The 20,002-nt window shown below is 47.4% G+C and overlaps 1 protein-coding gene across 1 annotated transcript in view; it reads right to left on the bottom strand.

Moving 5' to 3' along the window:
- The window catches only part of LOC107122625 (whirlin-like), a 217,852-nt gene that overhangs the window by 146,508 nt on the left and 51,342 nt on the right, over positions 1-20,002 (bottom strand). The window contains exon 3 of the mRNA XM_015425741.1: positions 6,247-6,462. Coding sequence (XP_015281227.1) covers positions 6,247-6,462 — 216 coding nt within the window. The remainder of the gene's footprint in view (positions 1-6,246; positions 6,463-20,002) is intronic.

The raw sequence follows: 20,002 nt of genomic DNA, 5'->3' as shown, positions 1-20,002 counted from the left end.
GAGCTTCAGTACCGGGTGGGGGGGGAAGAGGAGCTGGGGGGGAGATGGAGGGGGGTGGAGGACAGGGGGGAACCAGCAGGATGGGGGGGTACTTCCCTCCTCCTGCTGCTTCCTCCTCTGCCTCCCCCCCCCGCGAGTATCGCGGGTCCCCCCTTGTCAGATATAAATGTCAAGATTCAAGTCCAGTAGTGCCTTGGAGATGAACAAGATTTCCAGGAAAGAAGAAGAAGAGTTGGTTTTTATACACTGTTTTCTCTATCTGAAGGAGTCTCAAAGCGGCTTACAATCGCCTTCCCTTCCTCTCCCCACAACAGACACCCTGTGAGCAATGCTCCCTCTAAGCTGTGGAGTCTTGTGAACAAAAATTCTATTTTGTGAGCTACTGGCATTAAAGTTGTGAGCGAGTGATTTGACTACTGCATAAATTAGTTTGCTCTGGAGCCATCCTTCATGAACGAAGACAAAAACTAACTCAGCTTAGAGGGAACACTGCCTGTGAGGTAGGTGGGGCTGAGACCGATTTCTCACTAGCTGCTGCTCCACCTTTGCGTTTCCCTTTGCCCCGATCACATTAGTCAATTTCCCACTACTTGCTGCGCAGCCGCATTTTGCGCCCCGCAGCTTTGCCCAATTTCCCCTGTGTCTACTCGATCCTGTTTTTTGAGGATCAAGTAGACACAGGGAAAATTGGGCAAAGCTGTGGGGCAAAATGCGACTGCGCAGCAAGTAGTGGAAAATTGACTAATGTGATCAGAGCAAAGGGAAACGCGAGGGCGGAGCAGTGGCTAGTGAGAAATCGGTCACAGAGAGCTCTGAGAGAACTGTGACCGACCCAAGGTGCATCAGGCTGCATGTGGAGGAGTGAGGAAGCAAACCCGGTTCTCCAGATTAGAGTTCGCCACTCTTAACCACTACACCATGCTGTCTCTGAGAGTCAAAGCTCCCTTTGTCAGAGGGGATGAAGGGAGCGTTGACTCTTGAAGGCTTCTACCCTGGAAATCTTGTTGGTCTCTAAGGTGCTCCTGGATTCGAATCTGGCTCTTCTACTGCAGACCAACATGACGAACCCCTTGCAACATACAAATGTGTCACTCGTCTTTGAGTCATCCCTGCTCTGTTTCCAGTATGAGTCAGTCAAACAGCACGACTCCCCTGGCAGAATCCAAAAGCTCCGTTGCTTCTTCAGCCGTGGAATTGGAATGCAATTGAAGAAAATATTACTGACATTTATAAAGCCTTTCCTCAGGATTTACCAATCCAATAAAAGCAAACAAATCAATGAGAACTTGCTCATGACTGTAATGTTATGAAGAGGGGAGAGCATCTCGAATTGACGGAAATTTGAAAGGGGAGTATTAAATGAACTTCTAAGTCCCAATCAAATTCCATTCATCCTTAAGGCGGAATTGATATTCTTGGGTGCCAAAAACTAAGAAAAGAGAGGGGCTGTGGCTCAGCATGGCAAAACACCTGCTTCATGTGCAGAAGGTCCCAGGTTCAATCCCTGGTACTTCCAGTTGAAGGAAATCAGGTGGTCAGGTAGTAAGGGAGGTCTTTTTTTGCCTGCAACCCTAGAGAGCAGCTGCCAGTCAGAGTGGACAATACTAAGTTATACAGACTGGGATTTGTCTCAATGCTTTGTCTCAATGTGACCCTGGAGAGCAGCTGCCAGTCAGAGTGGACAATACTAAATTATACAGACTGGGATCTGTCTCAATGCTTTGTCTCAATGCGACCCTGGAGAGCAGCTGCCAGTCAGAGTGGACAATAGTAAATTATAAAGAATGGGATCTGTCTCAATGCTTTGCATACAGAAAATCCTAGGCTCACAGTGCAGTCCTAAACAGAGTTGCACACTCTGCAGATCTGTTCAGGATTGCACTCCTAATCCCTAACATTTCTAGTTAAAGGATCTCTAGCCATAGATGTTGGGAAAGACCCTGCCAGAGACCCTGGGGAGTGGCTGCCAGTCAGTGTGTAAGGTTGCCAACTCTGGCTTGTGAAATGCCTGGTGACTTGGGGGGGGGGTATTACCTGGGGAGGATGAACTTCTGGGAGGAAATGGACCTCTCTGTGGGGATGTGATGGCACAGAGTCTGCTCTCTGAAAGCTCCATTTCCTGCAGGGGAATTGATCTCTGTAGTCTGGAGGTCAGTAGTAATTCCAGGAGATCTCCAGGCCCCATCTGGAGGCTGCCAACCTTAGTTAGTGGTCTGGCATGGTGCAAGGCTCAAACGTTTGAAAGTTCTGGTTAGCTGGAATTCTTTCAGTCCAAGTCTGATAGGATTCAATCTGCACAAGTGGGGACCTGAAAGAAACTTGCAAGGAGGGGGCATTCCCTCACCTTTGCTTCCTTCCCTCTCCCCCATCTTCCCCTTTCTTTCTCTCCTCAAGCCAATCTCCCTTTCTTTTTCTTTCCAACCCTTCACTAAGCCAATTCTGCCTTCTTTGTCTCTCTCTGTTCCCCAAACTAATCCCCCTTCTTTCTTTTCCCTCCCAAGCCAATACCCCCATCTCTCCCTTTCTCTTCCCCTCAAGCCAATCCCCCCTTCTTTCTCCCCCCTTTCCCCTACCTTTGAGCCTGTCAGCAGCTCTACTCTTCTCTGTCCCTTGGTAAGTGCTTTGTCTTCCCTTCTTCTCTCCCTCCCTGCTCCCTCTTTCTCACCTGACCTGGTGTGCCTATTACACTGGGAGGGTCAGGACTCCAAGCGTCCCTTCCAAGTTCGGATGCCTTGCCTTTGTGTCTCCCACTGCCCAGCGCCTGGTCACCACAGGGACTATTTACTGCCTTGCAAACCTGTGGAGGAATAGCCACTTGCCAACTGCCTGCCTTCCCCCTGGCACTCCTTTTTAAATGGTGTGTCCAAGATGGTGGAAATCTATGTGGTACAGAAAACCACTATCACCATCAAAAGTTATAAAGTATTTATTAAAGAGAAAATGTTCACAAGCACACTTTTAGCACAGTGCCAGATTGAGCAAGGGATTCAAAAGAAATGGGTAAAACACAAATCCTCTGCCCCTCTCTCTGATACATACCCTATCAGACTTTAAAATATAGGACAGGCTCCTTAACTTAGAAAGTTACAGATCTTTACAGAGTTACCATTACCTTGAAGCTTCCTTCAGCTGACCAGGCCACCGCATGGCTAATGTCCAACTCCTCCAGACCTCACTTAAGAGTTCTGCCTGCTCTGATGGACTCAGCACCCAAAAGGGAGTTCCTCCTTGCTGCAAGGAGTTATCATATCGGTTTCTCCACCCACTGACCTGGTCAGGCTGGGTCAAAAAGAACCTCTTTTTGAAACCTCCAGACGATTCTGTTCCCCTCTTGAAGTGGGGGGGGGAGCTTGACCATCTCATTGTCTAGACCTATTAGCATCTGTATGATGGTAGGCTGAGGTAAATCTGGAAAGCAATTGAACTGACTTCTTCCTTTCCTGCCTGTTCTCTGCCCAGAGGGGGGGGGGGGACCTCTGTTCTGTTCATTTCAAACCTCCGAAGGAGGGGAAAAAAGAATTACTTCACAGTGCTACAAGGTTCTTTTGCAGCTTCTTACATTTGACTCACTTTAATGAAACATGGATGAAGTTATGAATAAAAGGGGGCCACCTTTCTAGGAAATTTGCCTTACTGAGAACAAGGATCATATTGGCAATCGAAGGAACACAAGCTACATTCTTCAATATGGAAAGGCAGCAGTACTTTGATGCTTTCAATATTTCAAGGGCTGGGAAGAGCTGAAAGCTTAAAGAAAAGGGCCTCTTTCTCAACAAGATCAGAGAGGGAAATCTCCTAGGCATCGATGAGGCTTCAACATGCTCTAAGAATCCCCGCCGATGCCCTCATTGTTGCAGAGTTCTTTTGAGGATTCTCAGCAGGAGGAGAGCTGCTGTCGAGAGGTGGGAGAGGGCGGGGGGGGGGAGGTTGGCCAAGGATGCAGCCCAGGGCTCAAGGTCAACCCTGCATATTTAATGCCAGAGATTTCAAATGAGCCTAATCCCATCCTCCTGCCTATAGGAATGATTACAAATGGCTCATCCTTGTGGTTTTGACACCCCGAATCCTTGCTTCTGTTCCGGCGCTCCTGATTCATTCATTTTGGGTCCTTTTCCTGCTGCCTGGCAGAAGCAGGCATTTTTCAACCTTATTCATGTGCTGTTAATTCAGCATTATAAATTAAAAGGACATACACAGTTTGCATAAATGCTGTTTACACGGCACACAGAAATGAATCTGCAAAGCTCCCAGTGAAAAGTGGAGAACGGACCCAACTTAGTAGATATATATAAAGACACAAAATGGGTATCATTTGCTCATCCTTACCCAGCGACGACACAAGAACTGGCATATCTACAGACTGTTTTGCCATTTCCACGAGCAGGCAAGGCAGCTGCGAAGCAGAACTGTCTGGGAAGCCAACCAGCACTGCCCCTCTCCATCCTATCCCCCCAAAGGCTAACATACTAGGGGCGATGGTGTACCACAAGTGAACCCCAAGTGTGCTGAATGACTAGCCAGATATGCTATTTATTTATTTATTTATTTATTTATTTATTTATCCTTCGACTTCTATCCCGCTCACCCCCTAGGGGCTCTGAGCGGCTTACAATTCCAATTAGTCAATCTAATCTAGGGCCACATATGAAGGGGAGGTGAGAAGCCTACCAGGCACCTTTATCATGTTGTAGCAGATCTTCTTATTGTGAGGGGACAGTCCGGCGGTGACCCTCCTCCGGCGCAGGTCCTCGCTGCTCCACTTTTTCTGGCTGTTGCAACTCCGCCTCCAGGCCTGGACCACTCCGTGCTTCCGCGCATGCTCGCAGCGGCCTCCGTCCAAGTCAGGCTCCGGCCTGCCGCGTTGCTCCGCCTCCGCACCTTGTTGGTCCGGCCTCCTTCGTTCGCCTCCTCGCCTCGCCAGCCGCCATTTTTCTCTGTCGCCGCTGCCGCTCATCACTCTCCGCTCCCTGCTCTCCGCCATCGCTGCTATGCCTGAGACGGTGCCCCCCCGCTCTAATAGCAGGTACCCATTTTATCTACTTGCCCTTTAACAGGCTTTCGAACCGCTGGGTGGACGGGAGCTGGGACGTAGGGCCAGGAGCTCACCCTGACCACGGTGGGGTTCGAACCGCCGAAGCTGTTCACCCAGATGTTAAAGCAGGCTTCCCTTACTGCCTGCGCCACCGCTCCCAGTGGCAAGTGACCAGACCAGGACAGGGAATGGAGGGGGTGAAGGTCTGAGGCTTATCTCTCTCTGTCCTCTGACTCACGCCAAGTAGAAGCCTCCTCACACTAGACATCCAAGGACTATGGAGTGACCAAGCTGTGGGGGGAGGGCAGTGGTAGAGGAAGCCTTCCTCTCAGCCAAGAGGAGATCAAACAATGTGAGGTAGTGCGGTGCAGTGGTTAGGGTGCCAGACTATGCCTGGGGAGACCTAGGTTCACAGCCCCACCCAGTCATGAAGCTCATTGGGTGACCTTGGGCCATGCCTACTCTCAGCCTCATCTCACATACAGGACTGTGGTGAAGACGAAATGGAAGAGGGGAGGGCCTCATCAGCCACCCTGAGCTCTCCTGATGGAGAGGTGAGATTAAAAAATGGAATAGTAAGCCACCTCTCAGAAGCCTGTGGGAATGAGCTCGAGGGCCACCTTAAGCCTAAGGTAAGTGGTGAGATCGCAAATGACACCATAGTCCCTGAATCCCCCCCTTCAAGGTAATCCTCACTTATATAAAAATAAGAAATCCATATATAACCAATAAAAGCATCAATTAAACCTGGTCACACAACAACAACAAATCCAGCAGGGCGGGGAAAGTAACAACCCTCAAGTGGTTATAGCAGATAAAGACTACTAATGATGCTGTTATGAGCATGCAGTCAGGTCCATATAGGTGGTGGTAGCAAATTCAAGGTAGGGCAGCTAGGGATGCCAGACTCCAGGTGGGACCTGGGGATCCCCCCAGAATTACAGCTTATCTCCGGACTACAGAGATCAGTTTCCCTGGAGAAAATGGATGCTTTGGAGGGTGGACTCTATGGCATCATGCCCCACTGAAGTCCCTGTCCTCTCCAAGCTCCACCCCCAAATCTCCAGGAGTTTCCCAACCTGCATCTGGCAACCCTCCCCCACCAATGGCCGGGGGGGGGACTTGGCAACCCAAGGTAGCTTATTACTACAAATCACCTATTTCTTGTAGATAGCGCAACAGAGCCATATTTCCTCTCCACCCATTGTACTCACCTTCTTCTCATCCCCTTCTTGCAGCAGTTGGAGATGGCTCCTCTTATTGCCATCCTTGCGTAGGGTACTGCTCTGGTGCTGGGGCAGGCCTGTGGGCGGGGAAACACTACGGCCATGGGGATCCACCCAGGTGTAGATGTGATTGGTGACGTAGCCACCAGGGATGCGTCCGACTGAGTGAACGGAAAGATTCAGCTTCTTGGACCCTTTCAGCGCCTAGGAAAGAGGGAGAAGGAAACGTATGTCAAAGGATGTCTATTCACAGGACATGAGCCAATTTGCGGGAAGCTCAATGCTAGTAAAATCCATTCCTCAGACACAGAGCACCTGCTTTGCCTGCAGACAATCCCAGCTTCAGTCACCAGTTACCAGAACTCAGGGAACAGGTGTTGGGAACCATCTGTCTTTGCTTGAGACCCGGAAGAACAGCGGCCAAAGCAGATAAAAGTGAACTAGGCAGACTGGTGGTCTTCAGCTTCATGAAACCTCAGGGGTAAGGCATTTGTTTTGCATGCAGAAGGTCTCAGATGGGAATCTCTCATTATTGGGCCTCACCTAGCAGGTGCTGGGGAAGATCTTCCTCTGCCTGAGGGTCAAGTCAAACATCGCAAAGTTCACATGGTGAACACCACAAGGACTTTGGGTCAGATACACACCTGGAGTTCTGCACTGGGAACTCAATTCTCAGGTGTATATATGGCCAGTCAGGATTGGGACTTTGGTGCATGAGAAGGTCATTTAGCCCCACCCACCTTGATATTTTCTCAACTTGAAATGGCCCTGCAGAGCTGATAGCTACATGCAGGGGTCATTTCATAGTAAAAGAGGTTTAGGAGCTCGTTAGCATAACTCATTAGCATAACTTATTTGCATATGCCAAACCCCCTGACATCACTGGAAGTGTGTCAGAAGGCAACACTCACCGCTCAGGTTCCACTGGACTATTTTGGATTACTAGCGATTGGGGGGGGGGGGACATGCAGATCTGTCCTCGCAGAGGAGGGAGAGCTTGTACCTGAATAAAACTTGGTCTTAAAGGTGCCACTAAACTGTTTTGGACCAGGGGGCCGGGGGGGGGGGCTCTGCAGCTTACCTGGCTGCTTCTTGCTCTGACTGAGGGCTGCTGGGAGCAGGGGGTGGGGCTTGTTGCATGTGCCCGCCCCCTGGGCTCTTTAATGCTGGAGCTCCGCTCCTGTGTGCTCCTGTAGGAAATGACCCCTGGCTACATGTAAGCTTCCCCAGCAAGGCAGATATCAGTACATGTAAGTTTCCCAAGCAGGCAAATAAGAGCTCCCCCTGGCCATTTCAGATCAGGAGAACAGCCTCGGGAGGGAAGTCCTTCTCCTCATGTGCCATAGGCCCCATGTGTATTGTCTCATTTCCCAGATGCCTGGGATAGTAATACCAGTGGTGATGATTTTGAACTTCTCAGCCCTGCTGTTCCACCATGAAAATTCCTTTCCGTTTCTCCCTCATACAAAGAGAACCGTGTAGATTTTGTAATGTGTGAATCGGCCCCAAGACCCTACAGAGCCACCACTGACAATTATGAAGTCGATGGAATAAGGCACCTTTAAATGTTACCAGGATCACACACAGCTCAGTGGTGGACCACATATTCTGTAAGAAGGCGGTCCCACATTCTGTCTCTTTCTCTGCCCACCTTCTATTAGCTATGACACTGAGCTTTGTGGACCACTGATTTGACTCTTTATGTTCATAAGTGACAGCTGTACACTGTACTCCCTTTGTATATTGCCCTTCCTCTAAGAAGCTGAGAATGATATTGCCCAGTGGAGCCTTCCACTCAAGTGCAGATTGGGGTCTGATCTGCGTTGCTTCCAAGACCAAACTTTACTTAGAACAAGTTGATTAAAGAATTTGATTTTTCCCCATTGCACGACTTATTAAAGCTTCAAGGAAAGGTAGTTAAAATCACAGCAGTTAATTAGGAAAGTCAGAAGCTGTGTGCTGCTTCCTTCCTTTCTGTCCTGCTCCCACCTTCTTCTTTTTTTTTTTTTTGCAAAGAATTTGGATATCAAACCAATATAAAAAATAAGGATTCCGGGCTTCCGGTCTGGCTCCCGCGAATGGTGGATGCATCCTCGGGTTGCTCCCGAGGGCGTCTCGCCCGCCCTCGGTGGAGGAGGGAATCCGCGCGAGCGGAGACCCGAACGAGCACCTCAGGAGGAGAGGAGCTCGGATCCGGGGCGCTTTAGGGCGCACTAGGGGGGAGTCGCTCTTTCGGCCGAGAGGTCGGAGACCGAGGCTCCCGCCATGCCCTGCCCCAATGGACCTTGCTGCGTGAGCGACCCCGAACGGGGTTTAGCGGAGCCACCAGACGTCACCGAGTGATAAAGCGACCATCTGCAAAAATAGAAAAAGAAAAGATCGGCTTAACTGTGAGTTATCAAAATGCAGAGAAAAAGAACTAAAAACGTTCCCCCCCCCCAGCGAAAAAGGCGAAGAGGTTAACCCTCCATTTGTATAAGCGAAAAAGAAAAGGAGGGGGGGAATGGATTGAGCGGACAGTGATGTTTTCCTTTGACGTATTTGCAACAAAGCGAGAAAAAGTTTTGTCTCTCTGGAGCACATTTTAAGAACTTTCTAAAAGTAAACAAAAAAGAAAAGATGTCGGAGCTGGGCAAAAGCGAGCGGAGAAGAAGGGAGGGACTTCCGTCTGGGCGTTTACTTGTGTGTGAGAGCCGGCTATTTAATGTTTGGACTGTTATGGCTGTGAATCCGACGGGAGTTTTGTAAAACGGAGAAGTTTGAACTGTGACAGCGAGGAGTGCCTGGCAAGCGCTTATATGAGTCAACAGTTGCGAGGAGGACCCAGTAGAGAGTTTTAGGAGCGGATATAAAAGCGAAGAAATTAATACCATTCTCAAAGCTGGGGATCTCCAGTAATGGCAAGCAAGGAAGAGGATTTACAGTGCATGAACTGAGATTGTTAACAGCAACCCAAAGGAGGATCAAACAAGCCGGAAGGAGAAGACAACAGAGGAAGCTCCTCCACGTCAGCGACACTAAAAGTACCCAGCACGCAAAGAAGCGGTTCTGAATGTGCCCAGAAGAGGCTTTTTTATTAACAGAAACTCAAAGGAACATTACTAACATACTAACAGAGAACTTCATGTGACCGGATTAAAAAAAAAGAAGTTTGACAACACACAGAAGAAGCCCGAGAAGATTAATTGGACATTACTAACAGTGTAATTTACCAGTTTATATATCACTCAGCTTTCTCTTTCCCCCACTGTCTACCCTTCCCATTTCTTCTTTTAAGCGAAATACCTCCCCTTTTTAGGGGAGTCAATAAAACCTTTATTAAAAAAAAAAAAAAAAGGATTCCAGCCAGTGAGTCTCTTATGAACTGGTACTCTTGATGACGGCAGTCTGCTTATGTTTAATGGCAGGGATGTGGCTGATTTCTCATCCCTGCCCATTCAATTTGACAAAATATCCATTTCCGTGTCATTTCTCCCTTGTGCAAATCAGAAACACAACTCTTCATTTCCACATAATTTCTGCCCCCCGCAAATATATTTCCCATTACAATTAAAATGTTTTCCAATCCCCCCCTCCATTTTTTCCCCATCATATGCATTTGATGCATCACATAACAATGGCTTAAAAGAAAGAAGGAACAGCCGTGAAAATGGCTGGGCTGAAAACACTCACAATGAGAATATAGGAAAACATTGGGTCCATCACTTCTCTAGCTATGGCACTGAAATTCTGAACAGGGAGCTTGACTACCAATTGCCTCCCCGAGGAAAGATGGCAGTTAATCGCAAGCTGGAGCAAAACCTTCACAAACATTAGGCCTATTGCATAAATACGTGCTACGCTGCTATACTCTCTGTCTTTCTGCTCTTTCTTCCCATAGCTGTTACTGTCAAAGGAGGGTGAGTCAGTGGAAGGAATACTCCTTATTCATTGAGAGAATCAAAGGGGCAACCTGGGAACCATAGTTCTGTCCCCCCATCTTATTTCTGGCATCTGAGATTTCAGCAGGTATTGCTTTCCCACTATTGAAAATATTTCCACAGCAATAAGGACCCAAATCTTGATAAGAACAAGCAGTGGTATTCTAAGGAGAGTTACACCCTTCCAACTGCACTGAAGTTAAAGGGCCTAGACTCTGTTGTAACTCTGTTTAGGGCAGCACCACCTCTCAACTAGTCCTGACTATCTCTTGAGTGATTATGGTAATCATGCTTGTTCCAGCAAGCCATATTCAGTTTTTGTGCCGATATCAAACTTAATGATTCATAAAACATACATCTTAATCAAAGCCATCTCTCACATTTTCCAAACCTCCTTGCTACTCACAATTCCTGCACTTTCTATGAGGCTGATACTTGATACCTGTTACGTGTGATCTAAAACAATGATTTGGGAAATCAGAAGTCCCCCCCACACACACACACAAGAAACCAGAACAAAGCTTTCCCCCTTCCTGCAGAAAAAGAACTGTCCCTAGCGCGCCAGTGTCTGGACGTCCTTGTGTTTTCCCAATCCAATGACAGCGTTTTCATTTCCTGGTGAAAGAAAATTAACATCAGGAGAGGTATCCTGGGAGCTCCTGACAGCTGCTTGCATCAACTCTTCTTGCCCGCAAGGTAAGTTCAGTGGCTGCCTGTCCTAGACCAGGACGCTGACCCCTCTACATCAGAGGGAGGATCTGAAGACTCAGAACGAGGAACCAGCCCCCAAAGTGGTTGTGGAAGTAGCTACCTCTCTGGGATGCGAGGACAGCAGCAACAGCTCCAAGGTACCTAGAAGCCCCTGAAAAGCAGCTTTGCCCTCTTCTTCAGAATCTAAGCAGACAGTTCTAGATGAGTCTGCAGCCCTCCAACACTATCATGCTGAGTCCTGAGACAGTGGGATACAGTCCAGTTTGGCACAGTTGCTGCCTCTGCCACGAAGTATGGCCCCTCTCATTCTTAGCGGTCTTTGTAACCTCTCTGCCTTTACAAACAAAGGCTACTAGAATAAGCAACAGCTGAGCCCCACTTTAACATAACTAAACTAAACTAAAACATCTTGTACTGAAGTCTGTGCATCTTTGATTAGAGCTAAGGCCATGCAATTACATGGCAAATCCTCAAACTATCAGTGCCCTAACACTATTCCACCGGAGGAAATGGCTCTGAATTACAAATTCTATCACTCCAGTCTTCTTCTCTGTTTACTTACTTCATTTATATCCCACTTTTTTTCTCCAGTGAGGACCCAAAGCAGCTTATAACCTTCTCACCTTCTCCATTTTAGGTAGGTTAGGCTGAGTGTGTGTGACTGGCTCAAGGTCACCCAGCAAGATTTTGTGGCAGAGTAGGGATTTGAACCTGGGTCTCCCAGACCCCAGACTGACAGTCTAGCCACTGCACCTCGCTGGCTCTCTTCACCAAAAGAGGCAGAACATGAAGCACACGTTTCCCTGTGGAACGATTGGTGTTCTCTCGTTTGGACCCTGATATCATTCAGACAAACCCAGGAGCTATCCGTGGTCCTGACAGCCACAGACTCCTCCCCCAGCTGCACAGCACGAATCAAGAGACAGCCTTCAACCAGAACTGAGTCACTGCTGACTTGCTCCTTTTATTTCATTTTAATTATAAAAAACTAGAGTAAACTATTCCCAACCTGATTAATTTTTATTGCTTCAATTTCTACCTCTTTTTTTTTTTTAAAGACACTGCTGCAAGCCGCTCTAGGTGCGTGGTTTTTCATAAAAGTGGGATATAAATCTGCTGAAATAAAACAAAACTTATGTTGGAAGTTCGTTTCGCAGCTCATTTATTTAATGTGCTCTCGCTTCTCTTCTTCAACCGATTCATTTTCTTTTGGGGGGGGGTAGTTTGCTAGAAATATCCTCTATGCTTGCAAAGCAAAATAAAAAGTTCTCTTGCCCAGCTTTTACAAGCAAATTCTTGCTTACTTCAAATGGCAGCAATAAATAGAAAAGTTAATCGGTAAAGACAGCCGTTTAATCAAAATCCTCTATCAGTGTTCAAAATGGGAGGGGGGCTGGGCTCAATAACATCATGTGCCGGGTGGAAGGAACATAGACTTTGATTCAGGCACGGGACTCTGCCAAAAATGCACAATCAGGCAAGAACTTTTAAATTGTCTAATCCTTTTAGAGCCAGTGTGGTGTAGTGGTTACAGTGTCAGACTAAGAGCTCAGAGACGCAGGTTCGAATTTCCACTCTGCCATGGAAGCTTGCTGGGTGACCTAGGGCTAGTCACACACTCTCAGCCTAACCAACCTCACAGGGTTGTTGTAAGGAGAAAACAGAAATGAGGAGAATGGGTCCTCAATGGGGACAGGCGGGATATAAGTGAAGTAAATAAAATTAAAATGGAAAGGGCTATGTTCATTGCCAGAATGTTGTGGATACCCATTTAAAACGTGAACTGCTGTTTAAACATATACCACTTTTAACGGAAGATGGGGAAAACAAGGGCTACGGAACTTGAAGTTTAGAACAAAACTGTGCGGACAATTAATCAAGTAGTCAAGATAAAGAGCAGAAGGAAGTCTCTTTGGTCTGAACTCAAAGGATGTTTGGCAACATCTTTTCTCTTTATAGGCTCTGAGGAGCAACTGCTCCCCACAGCAACAAGAGAAAACTCAACACCACAGCACAAAAGGTCTGTGCCACAAGATGGCCACTCTTCATCTGAATGCCCTCAGGTTATATGTTCTGCAATTCCTTGTTCCACAGGAAAATCCTCACCCTCTTGGGGCAGGGGGGAAGCAAAACAACTCGGCTCTTCCTTCCCTCTCTTACGGTCTATTCTCCCCCCACCCACCCCGTTTTTCTGTTCTCCTCCCAGGCTGTGCAGAAATTGCCTCCCTCTTGAGGGCAGTGTTTCTAGACTGGGACCCACTCCGCAGGGGAAAAGCAGGTCACAGACATTCTAATATTATATGTGCTTAAGAAGCCTGCATTTGGATCAACCAAAATGTTACAAATGAGCACCCAAGGTTTTGAGTTCTCCAGAACTCTTCATCATGCTGGACGTTCTGTGTAACAATGGTGAAAAGTGGGTGGCAGGGGAAGGAAGAGACAAAGATGCTTCAGGGCATGACAGGAAATCTCTTGTCTGTGGTTTGCAGCAGCCTTAAAATAGAGTCCAGGAAGTGCTGCAGACTTGGCTGGATTAGATAAGTGGTTGTTCACCTTTAATCCACTGTTGTCCCACAAACACACGAATGTTCTCATTAAACCATCTCCTATGCCTATTTATTTATTTATTAAAATAGCTATCCACCTCCTTTCCTACCAACCAAGGCAGCTTACAAAAAATCTGGCCTGCAGGTAACAGACAGTAAAAAAAAAAAAGACAATGGGAAAATTCCATACAACTTGAACTCCAAAGAATATCCTCTTTATGAAATTGAGTGCAAAATGCCCACTTACAAAGAGCAGGCTTCCATTTCTTAGAGAAGGTAGACAACTTAGGGGCAGTGTTCCCTCTAAGCTGAGTTAGTGTGCGCTAGCTCACAGGTTTTTAGCCTCCGGCTCACACATTCTTGTCTTAGCTTCAGAGCAAACTGGAGCAGCCAAATTGCTCGCTCACAACTTTAATGCCAGTAGCTCACAAAGTAAAACTTTTGCTCACAAGACTCCACAGCTTAGAGGGAGCATTGCTTAGGGGTGCTCCATACCTCCTCGGAGAGGGCCTTCCATAATGCTGGGGCTATCACCCCCCCCAAAAAAAAAACCCCACCCAGCAGGTGTGTGCCGGGTGCAAATGGACAGCTCCAAGGGAGGGTTCTGCCAGGGGAGTCAGGGGTGGCAAACAGAAAATAAGCAAAAACTTAGGCCATAAAAACAGGATGCCAGATGGGGCCGACTGTATTTGTATAGGGATATTTACGATGCAGGCATGCAATATGGATCTCAGTCATATATTCAGTGAGTCCCTTGTGCCTGATGGCTATCAGCCAACATGTTAATTCAAGGTTTGATTTCCAATTTTATGTGTGCCACATTTTCAAGGAAGCCATGGAGAAATGGCGAATCTTGGGTTTTATCTTCAGTGTAGGGGGAGAGGCATAGAGCAACTCTCCTCTGCTGGCTGTCAGAAGCCATGGCAAGTGGGAAGAATGGGCTGTCTAAAATCCCAAACGCCCCTATTTGCTCCCTCCAAGCCATGACCTAGATAGCCTAGGATAGCCTGATCTCATCAGGTCTTGGAAGCTAAGCAGGGTCAGCCTGGTTCTTACTTGGCTAGGAGAGCACCAAGGAAGCCCAGGGTTGCTACAGGGAGGCAGGCAATGGCATATCTTGCCTTGAAATGCCTATGGGGTCACCATAAGTCAGCAGTGACTTGGTGGCACTTTCCACCAAGTTTTAAATGCTACCTACATCCCCCCCCCCTTAAGAATCACCGGATTCTGTGGTGCTCTGTACAAAACAGATTTCATAATGCATCAAGGACTACTTGACAGAGAAGCCAAGGGGGGGGGGATGCTCTCCCTTTGATAGCCACATTAGTTTTCCTCTTGATCAGGGGTCATTTCATAGAAAAAGAGGTGCAGGAGCTCATTAGCATAATTCATTAGCATAACTTATTTGCATATGCCACACCCCCTGACATCACTGGAAGCGTGTCAGAAGGTAACACCCATCGCTCAGGCTCCACTGGACTGTTTTGGATTGCAACTATTGGTGGTGGTGGTGGTGGGGGGAACGTGCAGATCTGTCCTCACAGAGGAGGGAGAGCTTGTACCTGAATAAAACTTGGTCTTAAAGGTGCCACTGGACCATTTTGGGCTGGGGGGCCAGGGGGGCACTGAAACTTGCCTGGCTGCTTCTTGCTTTGACTGAGGGCTGCTGGAGCAGGAGGTGGGGCTTGTTGCATGTGCCCGCCCCCTGGGCTCTTTACTGCCAGAGCTCCGCTTTTGTGCGCTCCTGCAGGAAATGACCCCTGCTCTTGATTATCCTGCTTCATTTCAGGGGGGGGGGCAGTCATAAGGACTTGAAGCTTCTCTGTTTCTTTAAAAACACCCTCAAAGTTCCACACCCAGAAATCCCACATTCTGTACAGTCCTGGCTACACAGAACTAAGGGTTGGAGGGAGGGAGGGAGAAAGAGAGATCCAAATCTCCGATTTCTATTTCATTGAGAGAAGAGTTCTTATCCATCACACCCATTTCAGGAAGACACTGTTGACTCAATAAATGCAGCGTTCCATTCAACAGCACGCTTTACTCAGGAGCTTCAACGCAGCAATCCTCAGTGAATGAAGAGGCCTCTTCTGTCAAAGAAAGATGCTTGTAAGGACAGATTTAAGCATTCCTGTGCGAGGGGCCTTGAGTGAGATTGTATCTTTTCAGCAAGCAGATTTTTATGGGCCTATTTCACATCCACACACATTTTTTAAAAAAATCTCTCCTTGGCAACAGACTTCATAAGGCCTCATCAACTTCTGGACAGCACAGTAACAGATCTGTACTATCACAGAAACAATCTCTACCAAGCCTAATGGACTGAGGTAGAGAGGAGCCAAGCACCATCGTGGATGGAAGTTCACCAGTGCTAGCAGAAAACGCTTAGCCCAGACTGGCACTTGGGGAAGGGGGAAGGAATCTATTTCTAAGGGATTGGAAGTAAGGGATAAGAAGGCCATGGATGGTTGGGGGGGGGGGGGAGAAGTGAAGCAAATGAAATGCAAGATTCCATTTTTACAAAAGGACTCTTCATTTAAAAAGGAAATACTTCTCCACTCAGTGCTTAACTCGTGGAACTCATGGCCACCAGATATAGTGTTGGCCAATAAAATGGACAGCTATATTAAAAGGGGATTTGAGATGGTCCTGGAAGATAGATTCCAATAATGGCCATTAAACACAATGGCTAGAAATGGACCCACCTAGAAAGGAGACCTCTGAATGCAGTAACAGAGGGAGGTCTTCCTTGCCCTGTTTCTGAGCTTTCAGGAGACGTTGTGGGAACGAGAAAACAGGATGAGATGGACCATTGGTCTGAACCAGAAGGGCTACTCTTATTTGTTTGTGAGATAAGGAAAAGGAAGAACACAGAGACAAGGCTGTGCAGACACCTAGAAACATTTTACAGGTGAAAATAGGACCCCCTTGTAACATCCCTATTCTCATGCTCAGGATGACTGGTGAAGGCCAACCCCAACTTTGTAACATATTGCTGGAGATAGCAGTCCTAAGGGCAGATAGGGGATGCCAAAGAGGACGAAAAGGAAGGGCAGCAACAACAAAAACACACAGAGTACCCGACTGGAGTAAAAACAGACCACCACTTTGTTGATTACAGCAGATGGAGTACTGGCGCAGCATAGGGCAGGATCCAGCACATCAGGCGACTGTCTGTTGGCTGATGAACCCCTTCCCCAGCCCACCTGCTGGGGGAACCTGGAGCAGCAAGCCAGTAGTCCCAGAAAGGCACAACCCCCTGTATGGAACCCTCGCCATCTGGGAGTGGAGCTGGGCATGCCGCTATAAGGCTCGACCCCTGAGACCCTTAAGGGGATCACCACCAGGGGAGGCAGGCACAGAGGCACAACCTCCCCCCAAATGGATCTGGCCCAATGCCTGAAACCACCATAAAGCTGTAACAAGAACAAAGTAACAAGTAAGCAAACGCCAAAACCACAAATTAAAGAAAGGGAGGGGTGTCTGGTGTGGACAGGGCAAAGAGTGCAGCAGGCTAGCTTTTAAATAGCCGAGGAGCAGGCAGGGTGAAGCAGACACTTGCCCCCAGGCCTGCCCCCCCCCCGTCCAGCCTTGCAAAAGGGCTCCATGAGGTCAGTGATTGGCTGGCCACCAAACAAGGCAGCCTGCCCACCCTGGAAGTCCCAGAGTTGCCGCAGCTGGCACTGCCAACCCACGCTATGGCAGAAACATATGGATTCTTCCTGCTGGGAACCCCACCCATGCTGCAGCTGCAAAGCAGCCAACAGTAAATCAGTGGCTGCGGATTTTGCTCTGCCTCTTGGTCACTGTCTGCATTTAGTCTGCAAAGTTTGTCTTCCACTGGTTGAAAAGCCAAGTGGGTGATCACATTGGAAACTAAAAGATTTGTTAAGAAGTGGAACACCTGATAGTCCTACAACATGTTTGCAACATTTCAAAATATACCTCGGCAGCTGCAGTATACAGAGCAACACAGGCTATGTAATGCCTTAGCGTTCATGAGTAGGCACTGATACACATATGCACTAGAGTCAAGATGCATTCCCTGCCGCAATCAAGGGATTAACTCCCAATGAAGGGGGCTCCTAATGAATGACAACTCAAGGAATTTGCACAAATAAAACTTTAATATAGCATCACGGAAGGCAACAACAGAGACGAAACAGGGACAGGGTCTGTCCCTGGCAAATAAAGATAATTGCTAAGCCTAGGCCCTGGTCACATGGGAGGATTTGCCCCGCGAAACGGACGGGTTGAGGGCAGATTAAACTGGCACGAATCAATGTTCCCTCTAAGCCATGGAGTCTTGTGAGCAAAAATTCTACTTGGTGAGCTGCCAACATTAAAATTGTGACCGAGCGATTTGGCTGCTGCATAAATGAGTTGGCTCTGGAGCCGTCCTTTCTGAGCTGAGACAGAAATGTGTGAGCCAGAGGCCAAAAACTGTGAGCTAGCTCACACTAACTCAGCTTAGAGGGAACACTGGATCAGATGCCAACATCTGGCAAGCATCACACACCTGCCCCCAATCCGTTCCAGCCGAAGATGTGTATCTAAAAGAGAGTAGTGAAAGGGCATTACCTACTGGATGACGTGCAGTGATGGTGGCCGTGAGATCGCCAACGCACGGTTATCCTGTGGTATGCGTGGTAATGGCGAACTGCGCATGCACACAACTGCTGTGGCTGGCCCTCCTTGCCCTTCTTAGAGTTGCTTTCCCTGCAGCATGTGATTGGGGCTGCCGGCAGAAGCGCAGAGCCTTGGGGGACCTGGCTGATTCCGCTGCCGCGCTTCTGTTTGTTCCAGCTCTAAAAAGCCGCACTTATGCCACGGCTTTTCCCGCTAGTGTGACTGGGGCCCTAGAATTCTAAATTCCTGCACCAAATTAATCCTAATTACACACAGATTATGCATAATTGTGCACTTGCACAAATGTATGCCTGTTAATGGTTCATGCTCTGACTACTTAGCATCCCTGTCATCCTCAAGCATTTGGTCAGAGTTAGCAGCATCTGCACAACTGTAAGTTTATTTTGACATGTGCAAGAACAATAGCTATATCTTTATTATTGGTAAAGAGAGACAAGAGTTTGAGTCCTGCTATTGTCATGTAGAATGAAGGCAAATCAGCAGCCAGAAAACCAGATGAGATGTTGGCCAATCCATGACTGGCTCTGCTTGGTGGTTTGGTTTTTTTTAAGTATTTTTAAAAAGTATTTAAAAAGTATCCATGTCAATACATAGATAACTGAATACAGGAAATCTGTAAAAAAATGCACAGTCAAGGCAATCATACAGCAATGTAATTCACTGAATCTGGTGCAGAAAACAGCAAAAGATCAGACTCAGGTTGGCAATCCAGAATTTCATTATTCTGATGAATACCAGCAGGTGCTGCTGTTAAGGGATCTTTTTTAATACTCAAGAACTTAAGTCTTAAACGCAACAATCTGGAGGTGATCTCTGTTTGTTCTGTAGAAGGGAGGCCCGAAAAGGAATTTAAGAGGTCCTCTTCAATCGTGTTTTCAAATGAGACATGTTCAGGATGTTCAAACGCCATACTAGGGTGTACAGGTAAAATAGTCCACTGAATCAGATCTTTCTGGAGAACATCAAGAAGCCGTCATTTAGAGGACCCTTGGCCAAGTTCTGAATTTGGAGTGTCTTGAGGCTTCATAGCAGTGTAACAGTTTTAGGAATGATATTGATGCTCTTTATTCCTCCCGATCAGGAAATGTTTTTCTGTCCAAGCAATTCTGCTGCCTTGTTAGATCTAGATGACGCAACCTTAGTGTTTGTAGCGCTTGAAAACTTTGATGCTGCTCAGACCGATAACAACACAATTCAACACGCATTCTGCACAGGTGGGTTTGGAAGCTTTTTTTTTTTTAAGTCGTGGCAAAACGTTGGTTAAAAGCACCCATAGTGTCCGAAGTCCACCCACTGGATGAGATACCACAATTTACCACGTTTAATTTTGGAATCCAAAATGTCAGCAATTTCAAAATGTTCCTCCCCATCAAGCATGATAGGAAGAGGGGGGTCACGAGCAGGCCTCCACTTGCCTTGGCCCGTGTCCTTCTTCAAAAGACTCATGTGAAATACAGAATGCAGAGACTTTAAGTTTTTAGGCAGTTCAACATCAACAGCAACATCATTTATAATGCGACGCACCTTGAAAGGCCCAATGAATTTCCAGCTAAGTTTCTTACAAGGACGTAAAAGTTTGATATTTTTGGTAGATACATACACAAAATCACCAGGCTTGAGGTCCCATCCCTCCACCCTTCCACGATCAGCCTGAAGCTTGTATGCCCTCTTGGCAGCATCCAAAGTAGTACAATGGCCAAACGTCCTGTAATGACTTACACCACAAGCCGGCATCTGTAGGCTGCAGAGGAGCCCCCCCCCCCCCAGGAACGGCAAAGCATATCCCAAAGCAGCTTTGAAAGGAGACATGTTAATGGAGTTGTGTAATGTGTTGTTGTAACAATACTCTGCCAAGGGCAGCAAGTCACACCAGTCGTCTTGTTGATAATTGGTAAAACAACGCAAATACTGTTCGAG

The sequence above is a fragment of the Gekko japonicus genome, unplaced genomic scaffold, assembly GCF_001447785.1.
Source record: "Gekko japonicus isolate JY-2015 unplaced genomic scaffold, Gekko_japonicus_V1.1 scaffold1700, whole genome shotgun sequence".
In the NCBI taxonomy this organism is placed as follows: domain Eukaryota; kingdom Metazoa; phylum Chordata; class Lepidosauria; order Squamata; family Gekkonidae; genus Gekko; species Gekko japonicus.
This window is presented reverse-complemented; position numbering and strand designations above follow the sequence as displayed.